We start from the raw sequence: 16,420 nt of genomic DNA, 5'->3' as shown, positions 1-16,420 counted from the left end.
AAATTTCATCACAGAGAAGCCTTCATGTTGGGTAGGTCACCTCAAGAGATCTGGATTCCAGGGATCTCAGACTTGCTGATGACTTGATGAAATTCAGGAGCTTGGAGTCCTCAGGTGCATATTTGTTCAGAGATGAGGGCCTCTTTAATCTTTGTAGGCCTTAGACTTCCCAGTTCCACACTGTGCATGGTCTGACTAGTCCACTAGTCAGATGGCTCAAAAACAGCATAAAGGGATGTTTAGGTGAAGTTCTGCAAGTTGGAGTTGTCTTTTTAGCCCTTTTATTAAAACATTTTTCTCTCCTTCCTTACCCTCCTTCCCTCTCCTGCTGTTTTGTGACCGTTCTTTCCTAACTTCACAATTCTTGATGGAGACAGGAGGCTATAACCTTGCCAACACGGCTCGATGCTGGACATACTTGACCGGGGTCATCCTAGGGAAAACACTATCCTCTGAGATCCCAGATCATGAGGTAAGTAAGGCTCTGACAAGTCTTCTCTTCTTTAAGGGGAAGAGCTGAGTCATTCCACCTAATCAAAATCACGTCCTCACCACTCAATACCATTTTGTTGAGAGACACTCCAATAACAATAACACACTGTCTTGGCAGAATAGTGGACTCTTGTTCCAAAATATCCAAGACCTTCTGCCTTTTTTACAAGAGATCTCAAAGGCCAACTAACTTTAATTTCTCAATTAATCACAGAGACTGTGGGAAGGGGTCACCTGTTCACACAAAGAACTCTTTGGAATACGTGCATATTTTCATCCCCTAGTCTCAAAAAAGAAGGGGAAATATTTTAAACACATAAGCTGGGTTCTTGTCTATCTTTAAAAAGTCCCATAGGTTGATGTCACACCTGTGTTCTTTGGGGTCAGTCCTGGTCTTTCAGTTAACTTTGACTAACATAAAAGTTAAGAAACACATAATCACCACAAAGACATGTCTGGTGTTTTTCCAGTGATTAGTGGCCCACAGAGGTGCCATGTGAAAGGTCATTTGAACCTTTACCATTTTCTTTAGTCATATGAGATGGGCTTTACACTTCCCGGAGCAAAGATGTCTATTTTAGTTTTCCCAAAACAGATTAACAGAAAGCTGTCTGAAACCTGTGAGTATACAGATTATCCCTTAACTGAAGGTGTATTCCTTCTCTTCCCACCCACCCCCACACTTGGCAGGAAGCATGTTATCACAGATCAAGATGTGTAGTTGTAGACCTTAGATTATGTGACTTATAATGAAGCCAATGTGTGAGCCAGTACCTGCAGCCCCACTTTCTCAAGCCATTCCCAGGAGTAGAGATGGTACTTTGGTTATGTTTTGATTCCTACCAGATGCAGAATCTGTATACTTGGGAACATTATTCTTTTTAAAGTTACTATTATTTTTTAAAAATTAGAAACAACCTAAACGAATTTCCTTCCAATTTTCTTCTAACCACAAATGAGGTATAATATGTATCTCTGAAAAACCACTCAACGTGTTTAGAATACAAATTGAAGGCATGCTATAATTGGAGACAATTTGCTGGTGTCAGGGTTAATAGAAGTTTCTTTTCTTGACTTGACTTACCTTTGTTCAGTATTTGGAAGCTTTATGAAATACAAAGATAAGTGAACAAATTACATTTGTGAACAAATGTAATTGCTGTTATTGCTGTGGGACTATCTCAGATTGCATTGTAATTTAAAGTATTGAGACTTTAAAACTGATCAAGTTATGTCAAAAAAGTTTTAAACTATAGGAGCTTGAATTGAGAATGAGTGTTCTGTTCCTAGGAAACAGTGCAAATCCATAGATTCATCTGTCTTAAAAGGTTGATAAAATTTTGATAAAGATGAATACTGCCTCTGGTACCTGGAGAAACTATGTGCCTGAGTGGATGTGGGCTTGGCCTTATAGATAGACATATCCTATCTTTATGCTGGCATATTCTGCCAGATTAAATAATATACAATGTATGCCAATTGCCTAACACAGTTCTTGGCACATGATAGGCACTTGTAAAATGCAAGTTTTCTCCTTCCCCTTTGCATGCTCCTAACAACTCCTTATACCCAGACATTTATGACTTTGTCATTCATAAATGTGTCCAAACCCTTTTTGAATCCCTTCTGTCATATCCTTCTGGTATAAGAAATGTGAGTCATCCAAGAAGGAACAAAGAAGAAAATTGAAATGACAGTCTTCCCTGTACAATAAGATAACATTTTAATGAAAATTGCCAAAAATAGACTGCACAGTATGAAGGCATATATAAATTTTGTGCCACAATACATAGTTGCACACAAATATCCTTGTGGTTCTGTGTAATCAGATCAACAAATGATAGGTCAAAAAATATTTACTGAGCACCCATTGTGTGCCAGGCACTATGATAGGTGTCTTGGAAAAATCAAAGACACTGAAACCTCATCTCATCCGCTACCTCAAGCAGCCTGGGAGGGAGGCTGGTATAAGTTCTGGAGAGGTATGTAGATATACCAATAATTATGTTACAGAGCAGAGTAAGAAACACAAGACAGTAGGAACAATGACTGTGGAGATGTGCATCAAATATGAAAGGGATTCAAAGGAGTGTACAAAATACCCTGCCCTCCAGGAGCTGAAAATATAACTGAGAAATCTAGTCAGTGAAAAGGTCAAGATAGTGCAGCAGTCAGCTGCAGTCTGGCTGACCCCCCCCCCCCCCACCGTCTTCACTTTCAGTCTTGGGCTTTTCTTCTTCTATGTCCTGGGATAATAATCTTCCTCTTCCAAATGCTCTTTCTCCATCTTTCTATTGTCTTCCTAGGTCTAGCTTCAAGCCCCATGCCTTTAAAAAATCCCTTACCTAAATATACCAAGGCCCTTTGAGCTCTTCCTTCATATTCAGTTATTCCTTCATTCATTTAACAAATATTCATTGCATCCCTACTACTTGCCAGGCCTTATTCAGACTTGAATTCAGAGATACAAAGACTAGCAAGTAAAACCAGTGCCCTCAAAAATTTCACCATCTGATAAAGGTGACAGAACAATGTGCTCAAATCCAGGACAGTTGAGGAGAATAGAAGAAATGTTTCACCAAGACTTTGAACTAAATCATGGAGGTTGATTGGGAGTTTGACAGGTAAAGAAGAGGGAAAGACATTCTAGGCAAAGGGAAGTGGGATTGGAAAGGACCTGGTTCCTCATGGGACCAGTGAGAAGTTTGATAAAGTAGTAGAACATAGAGTTCCTAAGGGAGAGTGGGAAGGATTAAGGCTTGAATGAAAATTGGAGCCACATTATGAAGAGCCTTGAACACTGCACTAAAGAGTGTATACTTTATTTCTGTGAAAACAGATGAACTTTGGTTTTTAGAAAGCTTACTTAGTAGCACACAGAAGACAGATTGCAAAAGAGAGGGACTTGACAAAGGCAAACCTGTTAAGAGGTTCCAGTACACTCCTATAACATAGTCTATACTATTCATTTGGTCATCTGTATTTTGGTTGTCTGTATTCCCCCTCAGTGCTTAGCACAATATCAGCCACCCATCTTGTTGGTGTTCATTGTTTGAATGAACAACTGAATAAATGAGTGTTTTAATAATAAGGATCTCAACATTCACATGGTAAAACTCTTTTTAAGATGGAAGAATTAGAAGCCTTTTGCTGAAAAGGCTTCCAGTAGCAAATACCCATCCTTTGCAAGAAGTACCAGGTATCCCAGCTGTAGGAAACAGATGTGCCCATGGGAAAACACGAGATTGCCAACTGAGGGAAGGGAGTTGAGAAGACAAGTCTAGCACAAATATTAGAAGTAATTAATGGTGAGATTTCAGTCATAGTTCTCATGAGATATAAAACCAGTGATGTCATAAAGCCAGTGATCAGGGAGTTGGTCCCAGCTCAGGAATTAGGGAGCCAAGTTTGCCAGCCAGGCATGGAGTAAGGAAGCAATCCCAGCTGGAAGAAGATCTGAGCCCAGGTTGGAAAGAGAGGAAGGGAACCTGCCCATATGCTGGCTCAGGTATCTCTACCATAGAGAAAGCCCAAAGGTGGCATGAGGTCCCATAAAAAGACCAGTACAAGGCTACTTTAGCAAATTACCCACTCCATGTAATAAAGCTTATGGACTATCATATATAAGAATGTTCTGTAATCCAGTAATACTATTTGGATCCTATGATCTAGGATAGAGTATGGCAGTTATGTTATATAATATATTCATATATACATATATGTATATGTATGTGCATATATATCAGGGATATGTATATACCTGAATCAGATAGATATAGTACCAAAATTTAGTGAGTGAAAAATATTTACTTAACCAGACCATTTCTGATGGACTGGTTGGATAAACTATGCATGATTCATATGAGGAAATATATGTAGTCATTGAAAATAATGATTTATATACAAGTGTAGATTTATATACAAGTGTATGTTACTGGTGTAAAACAGTCTTGCAGTGCATCTGTAGATTGTACTGAATCTATAGATCAATTTTGGGGAGGAATAACATCTTAATGATATTTAATCTCTCAATCCAAAAATTTGCTATATCTCTCCATTTTCTTAAGTTTTTAATTTCAAATTTTCATTTATACTTTTCAGTGAACAAGTCTTGCACAAATTTTGTTATATTTACCCTTAAGTATTTCATGATTTTGATGTTATTATAAATGGTGTTTTTAAATTTCAATTTCCAATTGTTTGTTGCTAGAATATAGAAATACAATTGATTTTATATTGATCTTGAATAATGTATCATTGCTAAACTCTTTAGCTCTAGTAGCTTTTTGTAGATTCATTAGCATATTTCATGTATACAAACATGTCATCTGTGAATAAAGAAAGTTTTACTTATTCCTTTACAATCTTTATGACTTTTATTTCTTTTTCTTGCCTTATTACACTGGTTGGGACCTCCAATATGATGTTGAATAGAAGTGGTTAGAGCAAACATCCTTGTCTTGTTCCCGATCATAGGGGGAAGCACTTAATCTTTTACCGTGAAGCATGTTAGCTGTTGGTTTTTTCATACATGTTCTATATTAGGTTGAGGAAGTTCCCTTCTAATCCTAATATACTGAGAATTTTCTCACAAATGAGTGTTAAACTTTGTCAAATGCTTTTTCCTCATCTATTGAAATGATCATATGGAGTCCTCTTATTCTGTTAATACAGTAAATTGCATTAATTATTGCTTTTTAAATGTTAAACAAACCTTGCATTGTTGGAATAAACCGTAGTTGGTCATGGTATATTATCCTTTTTATATATTACTGGATTCAGTTTGGATTTTTGTGTCAATGTTGATGAGGGATGTTGACTTGTTTTCTTTTCTTGTAATGTCTTTGTCTGGTTTTGATATCAGGGCAATGTCGATCTTATAAAATGACTTGGGAAGTGTTGTCACCTCCTCTTTTTTTCTGAAAGAGTTTATGTAAAATTTATACTATTTCTTACTTAAACATTTGATAGAATTCACCAGTGAAACATTTGAGTGTGGAGTTTTCTTTGTGGGAAGGTGTTTAATTATGAATTCTATTTCTTTAATAGTTACATAGCTATTCAGATTTTCTATTTCTTCTTGCTTCCATGTTGATAATTTGTCTTTGAGGAATTTGCCCATTCACTTATAATATTCTTTTATTATTGTTTTAATGTCTGTAGAAGCTGTAGTGATATCCCTTCTTCCATTCCTAGTATTCCATTCCTGTTTTTCTTGATCATTTTAACTTGTGATTTATCAGTTTTATTGAACTGTATTTTTTTTCAAAGAATCAGCTTTTTCATTGACTTTATTTTTCTCTTTTCTATTATTCTGTTCATATCTTTGTTATTTCCTTCCTTCTACTAACTTTGTATTGACTTTTAGTTCTTTTTCTAGTCTCTTGTGATAGAAACCAAGTTTATTGATTTTAAACCTTTCTTCTTTTCTAATACAAGAATTTTATGCTATAAATTTTCATCTAAGCACTGCTATAGCTGCATCCCAGAGATTTTGATGTTTTCATTTTCAGTTGGTTCAGAATATTTTCTAATTTTCTTCTTTAACTGATGAGTTATTTAGAAGCATGGGTTTTTAAAAATTAATTTCCAAATATTTCAGGACATTCCAGATATCTGTTTACCTTCATTTTAGTTTAATTCTGTTGTGCTCGAAGAACATACTTGGTGTGATTTCAGTCATTTTATATTTATTGGAGTTTGTTTTACAACCCAGCATAGGATCTATCTTGGTGAATGTTTCATGTGCAGTTTGCAAAGAATGTGTATTTTACTGTTATTGGACAACATTTTTTATCATTATCAATTAGGTCAGGTTAGTTGAGAGTGTTATTTATGTCTTCTATATCCCTATGGATTTTGTCTGCTTGTTCTGTCACTTGTCAAGAAAGTTGAAATCTCCAACCATGATTTTGGATTTGGTAATTTTTCCTTTCACTTATGTTGGTTTGGGCTTCATGTATTTTTGAAGCTTTGTTACTAGATATATATACATTTAGGGTTGTTATATCTTCTTGATGAATTGACCCTCTTATTATTATGAAATACTGCTCTTTATCTCTGGTAATATTCCTTGCTCTGAAGTCTACTTTGTCTGATTTTAATATTGTCACATCTGTGCCGATTTTATTATTGAGTGGTGTGATTATTATTATTATTTGTGTGGTATATCTTCATCTGTTCTTTTACTTTTAACCTATTTGTGTTTCCATATCTAAATTGAGTTTCTTGGGTTGCCTGGGTGGCTCAGTCGGTTGAGCATCCTACTTCGGCTCAGGTCATGATCTTGCGGTCTGTGAGTTCGAGCCCCACATCAGGCTCTGTGCTGACCGCTCAGAGCCTGGAGCCTGTTTCAGATTCTGTGTCTCCCTCTCTCTCTGACCCTCCCCTGTTCATGCTCTGTCTCTCTCTGTCTCAAAAATAAATAAACGTTAAAAAATTTTTTTAAAAAATAAATTGAATTTCTTATAGACCACATATAGTTGGGCCATGATTTTTTATCCAGTCTAGTCTGACAGTCTCTGCCTTTTGGCTAGAGTGCCTACACCACTTATGTTTGCATAAATTATTTATATGTTTATGTTTAAGTCCATCTTCCTATTTGTTTTCTATTTTCCCATCTATTCCCTGTTTCTATTTTCTTGCCTTTTTCAATTAAATGAGTATTTTTAAGGTTCCATTTGTGTCCATTATTTGCCTATTATCTATAACTGTTTGTTTTGATTTTTCATGGTTGCTCAGGGGTTTACAGTATACATTTCTAACTTATCATATTCTACCTTCAAATAGTATTACACTATTTAATGTATAATATAGCACCCTTATTACAATGTTCTTCCATTTTTCTCTTTTCCTTCCCTTGTGCTATTGTAGTCATATATTTTACATTTGCAGGTGTTATAAACCCACGATACATTGTTATTGTCTTGCTTTAAACAGTCAATATATTTAAAAAGAATTTTAAACATTTATTATTTAAAATAAGAAAAATAAACCCAGTATACATTAGCACAGATAACATGTTATGATTTTTTAAAAATAACTCTACTTTCCAGGGCGCCTGGGTGGTTCAGTCGGTCAGGTGGCCGACTTCGGCTCAGGTCATGATCTCATGGTCAGTGAGTTCAGGCCACACGTCGGGCTCTGTGCTGACAGCTCAGAGCCTGGAGCCTGTTTCAGATTCTGTGTCTCCCTCTCTCTGACCCTTCCCCGTTCATGCTCTGTCTCTCTCTATCTCAAAAATAAATAAACGTTAAAAAAAAATTAAAAATAACTCTACTTTCCAAGTCAAAAATACTTCATGAAAAGAATGTCATTGCTATATATTTTTGCATATCTCTATAATGTCTGGCTTAATAAATGACAGGTTATCTCTCATACCAGCTTCTACAATGTGTTATGTTGTTTTTCTTAAAGTATATGAAGAAAATCCACCTTCACATAGATATGTAGTTGGAAAAGGGAAGAGTATTTCAATAACCTTTACAGATAATTGTGGATATTCTTTGATACTACACAAAAAGTCTACAAATGGTAGTTTCTTAAAGGTTAATGCTGTGTGGCGTCTGAAACTGTATCAGTGAATTTTTATATACTGTTACATTAAAATTCATTTGTCATCTTGTACTTTGAATAGGTATTTGGCCCATCTTGTACATATCAACTATTTGGAAAATATTGGTTCACTAAATTATGTGAATATTTCAAATGCTGAAACATTTTTTGCGCTGTCAAAAATTACATTAATATCAGCACTAATCTCATTGAAACAAAGCTTAAGTTTGGGGAAGCTGTTAAGCTTACAATGGCAAAATGAAGTTTTCCAAAATTTTAATTTTCACTCAAAAATGTAAATACCATTATTGGCAAAAAAATTATGTCCATTTATCCTAAAGGCTCACTTCATTTTTGAGAAGTATCTGCCAAATACCCAAGTATTTAATGATGGTTTTTCTATCAGTTGTTCTCCCAAGTAAAAATGGTATTCCGTGAAAAGTGGCTAGTTAAGCCACGACTTAATTACAGATATATTATTCTCGATACAACCACAATAGTGTAGTTTATAACAGAAGTACCTTTTTTGTACCTCCTATTTTGTGACACAGAATATTAAATGCAGGATCAAGATTTAATAATTTTTAGTGCTTCACCAAGGACATTCTTAACTGAAATTGAATTTTTTAATGTGATTACATGGCAGTATAAAGAATACAATAACTATTGGTATACTTTGGTTCTACTGCCTTAATTTATATCATGGTAGCTGCAGTTTTACCTACTATTGCTTTTGTACCTCCATGCAAATATAAACAAAGTTGCTCCAGGAGAAACCATGAGATTCAAACAAGTTGTTCAGCACTTTAATATTTCAATACCACTTGTGTTTGTTGTCAACCATGCACAAAGAAAAAGACTTCTTCAAAGACTAGTCACTGCTGATACCACATGACTGCAAGCCAAACAAGTCCAGCCACATTTGTAAACTTGTCTGTAAAGTGAAGTATAATTATGCGAATAAGATAATGATTAAGTCTTCATGTTTAGAGCTAAATGTTTAAATAAACAAGTTACCGTGCCATTGAAAAGAGGCATTACTATGGTTATTTTACTAACTTTTCATTCAGTAGGCATCGAGCAATGTCAACTATTCAAAGCTTTATTGATCTCTAAACTATTATGTGCATTGCCCCAGTCTATGTAGTCTGATGGCTTGTGCATAAGATGCTTCAGTGACTTATTCTAGTTTGAAAAACTCTTAACAACTTTTGATTTTTAATAAGCTCATCATGTCTACACTTAAAATATCCCATTTCTTTTCCTTTAACTATGAATAAATGATCTAAAAATGATGCCACAACTTAAGTAGCAAATTATTCTGAAATTATATGAAAATGTTCCATGTGTAAGACACTATAAGATAAATTAATTACATATATAAAGGTAATTTTAATCATAATTTCATTCTTTGCTTACAATTTAACCATGTCTTTGAAGTCAATGTCTTCCCACCATGAGTCAAAGCCCTCCCTGATACTTCAGTTTCATCTTTTTCAGCTTCTTTAAACATAGATGTTACAGCTCTGGTTTGAGACAGCAAGCCTTCTAATCTCATTTTATTAAGCCAACAATCCATATTCTTATGTTTCTATCTGAGTGGAAGCAAAATTCTGGGATTTCAAAATAATTATTTACTAAACAATACAAAAAGTTATAGAGATTATAGAAGGTATAGCTAAGGATACTTTTTCCATGTCCCTCTTGTGTTTAGGGAGTACAGGAACTGGTCATGGTGCCAGCACTTCAGAGCAAAGAGCTGAAAAACATAAATGAAGGGATGGAAGAGAAGATCAAGAGCCTGACCAGGCAAGAAGTCTCAACGTAGGGGAACCTGTTGTATGGGCCCCATCAGGGGGTGCAGGGAGGCTAGATAGCTACTCATACCAGCCACAGGACACAGTGCTCAGACTAGAATGCCCCAGATATGAGCAGCTTTGGACCATACACCCAGTGCCCCGACCTGAGCTGTGCCACCTTTTGACTGGACTGTGTTGCTCCACTTATTACTCTGCCACCAGGCTGACAGCCTCCCTTATTCCTCCATGAGCTTTAGTGGCACTCCTTTGCAGTCAGCATATATGCAGCCACCACTGGACATGCTGCTCCCAATGTGGCCCTAAATTGTCATTTAAAGAAATAAAAAGATAAGTAAGAAAAATTTATTTATTTATTTATTCATTCATTCATTCATTCATTTAGAGAGAGAGAGAGGAGAGTAGAGAGGCACAGAGAGAGAGAGAAATAGAATCCAAAGTAGGCTCTGTGCTGACAGCACAGATCGATGCAGGGCTCAATCCCACAAACCATGAGATCATGACCTGAGCCAAAATCAAGAGTTGGACTCTTAACCACCCAGGCACCTCGAAAATCTTTTTACATTTATCCATATATTTATCCTTTCCAGCATTTTTCAATCCTTTGTGTAGATCCAGGTTTCCATCTGGTAAAAGTTACATTTTCCCTAAAAACTAAAGCTAATTTTGTATTAAAATGTAGGTCTGTTTGCAACATATTTTCTCAGATTTGTTTGAAAAGTCTAGTTTGTCTTAATTTTTAAAGACATTTTTAAAGATATTTCTCTATTTTAAGATATAAAGTTCTAGGTTGATAATTTTTTCTTTCAGAACTTTAAAGATATCAATACATTATGTCTATGTTGGCATATTTCCTCATGAGAACTCTGTAATCATTCTTCTCTTTGTTCCTTTGTATAATGCTTGCATTTTTTCCCTCTGGCTGCTTTTACCATTTCTCTTTGTGACTAATTTTCAGCATCTTGATTATAGTTTGCCTGGTATGGTTTCTGTGCGTGTGTGTGTGTTTATCCTCTTTGGAACCCAAAGCTTCTGGGATCTGAGGGTTTGTAGCTTTTATCAAATTTAGAAATATTTCAGCCATTATTTCTTTTCTGTCCTTTCTTTTTCTCCTCTACTACTGAGACTCCAGTTAGACCTATGTTAGACCAGTTGTATTGTCCCACAGGTCACTAAGACCCCCCCCCTTTTTTTTATTTCTGTGAGAGAGAGAGCGAGAGAACATGAGTGGAGGAGGGGCAGAGAGAGGGGGAGACAGAGAATCCTAAGCCAACTCTGCACTGTCAGCACCAGCCTGATGCAGGTCTCAAACTCATGAATCATGAGATCATGTCCTGAGCCAAAGTCAGACACTTAACCAACTGACCCACCGAGGCAACCCAAGAGACCCCTTTTTGTCTTTTATTTCTGTGATTCATATTGAAGAGTTTCTCTTGCTTTGCCTTCAAGTTTATTGATCTTTTCTTCTGCAGTATATAATTGCTATTAATCCCATCCAGTGAATTTTCTTTTCAAATATTGTATTTTTCATTTCTAGAACTTCTATTACAAATAAAAAACCTTCCAAATAATAAAATCTTTAAAAAAAAATATGACCAGGAAAAAATTGTCCATTTCTCTCTTCACTGTGTTCATATTTTCTTTACATCCTTGAACATATGGAGCATATTTATAAATAGCTGTTTTAAGGTCCTTGTCTACTAATTCCCTTATCTCTGTAATTTCTGAGTCTCTTCCTGTTGACTAATTTTTCTCCAGGATATAGATCATATTTTCCTGCTTTCTTGTATGTTTAAAATTTTAAATTGTATATCCAACATTGTGAATTTTACATTGTTGAGTGCTGGATTTTTCTTTTGTATTTATTTAGAGGATTGTACTTTTTTTGACAGACAAGTTATTGTGGATCAATTTGATCCTTTGGAGGTTTGTTTTTAAAAGCTCACTTAGAGTAGACCTTGAGTAACCTTTACACTAGAGCTAATTTAGCCCATTTTGAAGGAACTGCTCCTCTCAAGTCCCTACTGATGCCCCCCTTTATTCATTGAGGTCTCTCCACTTTGACCTTATGTGAACTTTAGGGAGTGTTTCTCTTACAACTTCTTAGTAATTACTTCCCTGGAAATTTTTTCTAGATTCTTTGTGAGGTTTTACTCTATCCATATTCAGATTTGTATTCATCAAAAGACTCAAGGGGACCTCTATGCATATTTCTAGTACACTTTTTTAAAATTTTTTTAATGTTTTTACTTCTGAGAGACAGAGAGAGAGAGAGAGAGAGATAGCACGTGAACAGGAGAGGGGCAGAGAGAGGGAGACACAGAATCTGAAGCAGGCTCCAGGCTCTAAGCTATCAGCACAAAGACTGATACGGGGCTGAAACTCATGAGCTATGAGATTACGACCTGAGCCAAAGGCAGATGCTTAACTGACTGAGCCACCCAGGTGCCCCTCTACTATGCTTTTTTTTTTTTTAATTTTTTTTTAACGTTTATTTATTTTTGAGACAGAGAGAGACAGAGCATGAATGGGGGAGGGTCAGAGAGAGAGGGAGACACAGAATCGGAAGCAGGCTCCAGGCTCTGAGCTGTCAGCCCAGAGCCCGACGCGGGGCTCGAACTCACGGACCGTGAGATCATGACCTGAGCCGAAGTCGGACGCTTAACCGACCAAGCCACCCAGGTGCCCCTCTACTACGCTTTTTACGGCTTACCTCCACCACCACAATTTCTAACCACCTTTAGGAATTCCAGTCTCTGTCTGATCTCCTCAGAGATTGTTAGACTCTGTTTGGATCCCCCCACCACTGCATCACAGTCCAGGGATTACCTCCTGGCAGAAAACTGAGGTAATCATAGGGATCACCTTATTTGTATTTCTCTTCTCTCAGATTACTATATTGTGCTGCATATTGTCCAATGTCTTTTAAAAAATTTCCTATATTTGGTAAATATTCTAGTTGTTTCTAAAGAGAAAATAATTTCACATCCTCTTTCCCCTCATACCCAGATGCAGAACCCTTTTACTTATCTGCTTCCAATTTTTTTCTGCCTTCATTTTTGAAAAATATTTTTGCTGGATATAAAATTCTAGATGGACATTTTTTTTTTCTGGCTCCATTTTTTTTTTTTAATGGAAAGTCAGTCTTGTTTTTATCATTGTTTCCCTAGATATACTATGTCTTTTTTCTCTGGCTGCATTTATATATTTATCTTTGCTTTTCAGACCATTGACCATGATGTGCCCCAGTGTACTTTTGTTTGTGTTTATCCTACTTGGGATTTCCTGAGTTCCTTGGTCTGTAGGTTCCAGTTTGGGATGTAATTTGGAAAATTCTTGGCTGGTATTTCTTGACTCATTTTTTGCCCTATTTCCATCTCTCCTATCTTTCTGGAACTCCTGTTAACATGTATTAGATTGATTGATACCAGGTGCACCTGGGTGGCTCAGTCAGTTGGGCAACCAACTCTTGGTTTTGGCTCAGGTCATGGGTTTGAGCCCAACATCAGGCTCTGCACTGTCAGTGCAGAGCCTACTTGGGATTCTCTCTCTCTCTCTCTCTCTCTCTCTCTCTCTCTCTCTCCCTTCCCTGCTTTCTCTCTATCTCTCAAAATAAATAAACTTTAAAAAAAAGATTGATTGATACTGTCCTGTAAGTCACTGAAGTGCTTGTCATTTTTTTCCAATATTTTTTCCTCTATGCTTCAATTTGTTTAATTTCCACTGATCTATCTTCAAGTTTACTAATCCTTTCTTTAGTATTTAGTCTGCTATTAGCCATTCAAATTAATCTTTTATCCCATTCCATCCAATTATGTTTTAAACTTCTTCATTCTGAAATAGTTTTAGATCCACAGACAATTGTAAAGATAGTACAAAGAAGTCTCATGTACCCTTCATTCAGTTTCCCCCAATAGTAATATCTTCTCTTATATAAGTATAGTAAAATATCAAAACCAGGAAATTGACATTGGTATAATCCACAGGCCTTATTCAGATTTCATCTATTTTACACACACTAATTTTTGTGTGTATGTGTGTGTATATTTAGTTCTATGAAATTTTATCACATGTATAAATTATTGTAACCACTACCACAGTCAGGTTACAGAACTGTTCCATTACCACAAAGATCTCCCTTGTGCTACTCTTTTATAACCATAGCTGCCTTCCTTTCCCTTAACTCACTAATCTATGGAAGCCACTACTCTGTTCTTCATGTCTATATATTTTTTTTCATTTAGAGTATGTGGTATAAATGGAATCATGCAGTATGTAACCTTTTGAGATTGGCTTTTTATACTCAGGATAATTCCCTTGATAGCTGTCCAAGATGTTCCATGCCTCAATACTTTATTCCTTTTTATTGCTGTAAGGGGTGCCTGGGTGGCTCAGTCAGTTAAACCTTTTTATTGCTGAATAGTATTCTACAGTATAGAAGTACCATAGTTTGTTTAACCATTTATCCATTTAAGAACATTTGGGTTGTTTCCAATTTGGGACTATTAAAATTAAACATTTGTGTACAGTTTTTGTGGATGTAAGTTTTCATGTGTCTGGGATCAATACCAGGAATGCAGTTGCTGGATCATATGATAGGTATAGGTTTTCTTTTTTATGAAACTGCCACTCATGCTTTTTTATTACCATTTACATATTATATCTTTTTCTATCATTTTTATTTCAATTTCTCTATATCATTATAGTTGAAGTGACTTTCTTATAGACAAAATATAATTGAGTCATGTTTTTTCTTTACCCATTCTATCAATCTTTTTTAATTGGTGTGTTTAGATCATTTGCCTTTCATGTAGTTATTGATATATTAAGACTTAAGTATGCCATTTTACCATTTATTTTCTGTTTATTCTCTGTTTTTCCCTCCTGCCTTCCTCTGGACTACTTGGACATTCTTTTTTAAATTCCATTTTAATTTATCTATAGTGTTTTTGAGTATATCATTTTGTATAGATTTTCTAGTAGTTGCTTTAGTAGTTGCTTTATATATAGATATATATATATATAGATATATATAGATATATATATATGTATATATATATATATAGGTATACACACACACACACACACACACACACACACACACACATCAACATTTTTCCACTTTGAGTAAACTATAGCAAACTTACCTGACTTTATGTCCCTTTACCTTCCTCTCTAATATAATATTTTAAAATTTTACCCTATATACATTGAAAACCACAACAGAAATTGTTATAGTTTTTGTTTCAACCATCAAACATAATTTTCAAAATTTAGGTGAAGGAAAATGTGCTGTATTTAGCCATATTTTTATAATTTCTTTTGTACTTTCTTCCTTCTTAATGCTTTAAGATTTATTGTTTTTTCATTTCTTTTCTGTTTGCAGAATTTCCTTTGGCCATTCTTTTAGGGTAGAGTTGATGAAGACAAATTCTCTTTGTTTTCCTTCATCTGAGAATGGCTTGATTTCTCTTTCACTACTTAAGGATATGTTCACTGGCTATAGAATTTTGGGATATAAGGGGTTTTTTTCAGCACTTAAAAATGTGCCTTTTCCTTCTGGCCTCTGTGGTTTCTGATGAGAAATTCATTTTCATTTGAATCATTATTTCCATAGAGGTGAGAATGTAAAGTGATGCCTTATTTCTCTCTACCTGCTTTCACAGTTTTTATTTTTGTTTTTTCTCCTTATGTTTCAGACACTTAATTATGATATGTCTTGGAGGAATGGATTTGGGGGAGGGGGTTATTCTGTTTAGGTTTCATTCAGCCTCTTGACTATGTAGGATTATTCTTTCACCAAATTTGGGGAAGTTTTAGCCATTATTTCTTTGAATATTTTTTTAAATGTCATCTTTATCTTCTTTTGATATTCTGATGACACAAATGTTTGACCTTTTGTTCTTGTCCTACAGGACCCTAAGTCTCTGTTTATTGGTTTTTTACCCTGTTTTCTCTATGTTGTTTAGACTGGGTGATCTGTTGCTCTGTTTTCATTTTCACTGATGCTTTTCTTTGTTATCTCCATATTTTTGTTAAGCCCATCCAGTAAGTTTTTTTATTTTGATTATTTTATATTTCAGTTCTAAAATTTCCATTCTTCATGTTTTCTATTTCTTGGTTGATACTTTCTATTTTTTATTGTTTCTAGCATGCCTGTAATTGCTTCTTGAAACATTTTATAATGGCTGCCTTAAAATCCTTGTTGATAATTCTAACATATATGTCATTTTGGTGTTAACATCTGTTGATTGTCTTTTCTCATTCAAGTTGAGATTTTCCTTATTCTTTGTATGATGAGTGGGTTTTTATTTGAACCTGGAGATTTTGGATCTTGTTTTATGAAACTCTGGCAACCCTGAACTCTGTGCTCTGAATCCTCAGGCTAATAACCTTGTAGCTATCTGCCTGAGCTCTACCACACATCACATAAAATATAAAAACTGTGACTCCAACCCAGTGTAGTTCCTTTCTTTCAAGGGTTGAATTCCCTCTAGTTTCTGCCTGTTTGGGGGGTGCTCTCTAATACCTTCAATTTATCATGATGGTTATTCTGA

General features: G+C 35.4%; 1 protein-coding gene across 2 annotated transcripts in view; it reads left to right on the top strand.

The window, feature by feature from the left end:
* HDAC8 (histone deacetylase 8) overlaps positions 1 to 16,420 on the top strand; it is a 229,066-nt gene that overhangs the window by 93,343 nt on the left and 119,303 nt on the right. For both annotated transcript variants that reach the window (XM_042974402.1, XM_042974401.1), the window contains exon 10: positions 378 to 472. In XM_042974402.1, coding sequence (XP_042830336.1) covers positions 378 to 472 — 95 coding nt within the window. The remainder of the gene's footprint in view (positions 1 to 377; positions 473 to 16,420) is intronic.

Source organism: Panthera tigris, chromosome X (genome assembly GCF_018350195.1).
Source record: "Panthera tigris isolate Pti1 chromosome X, P.tigris_Pti1_mat1.1, whole genome shotgun sequence".
Lineage (NCBI taxonomy): Eukaryota > Metazoa > Chordata > Mammalia > Carnivora > Felidae > Panthera > Panthera tigris.
This window is presented reverse-complemented; position numbering and strand designations above follow the sequence as displayed.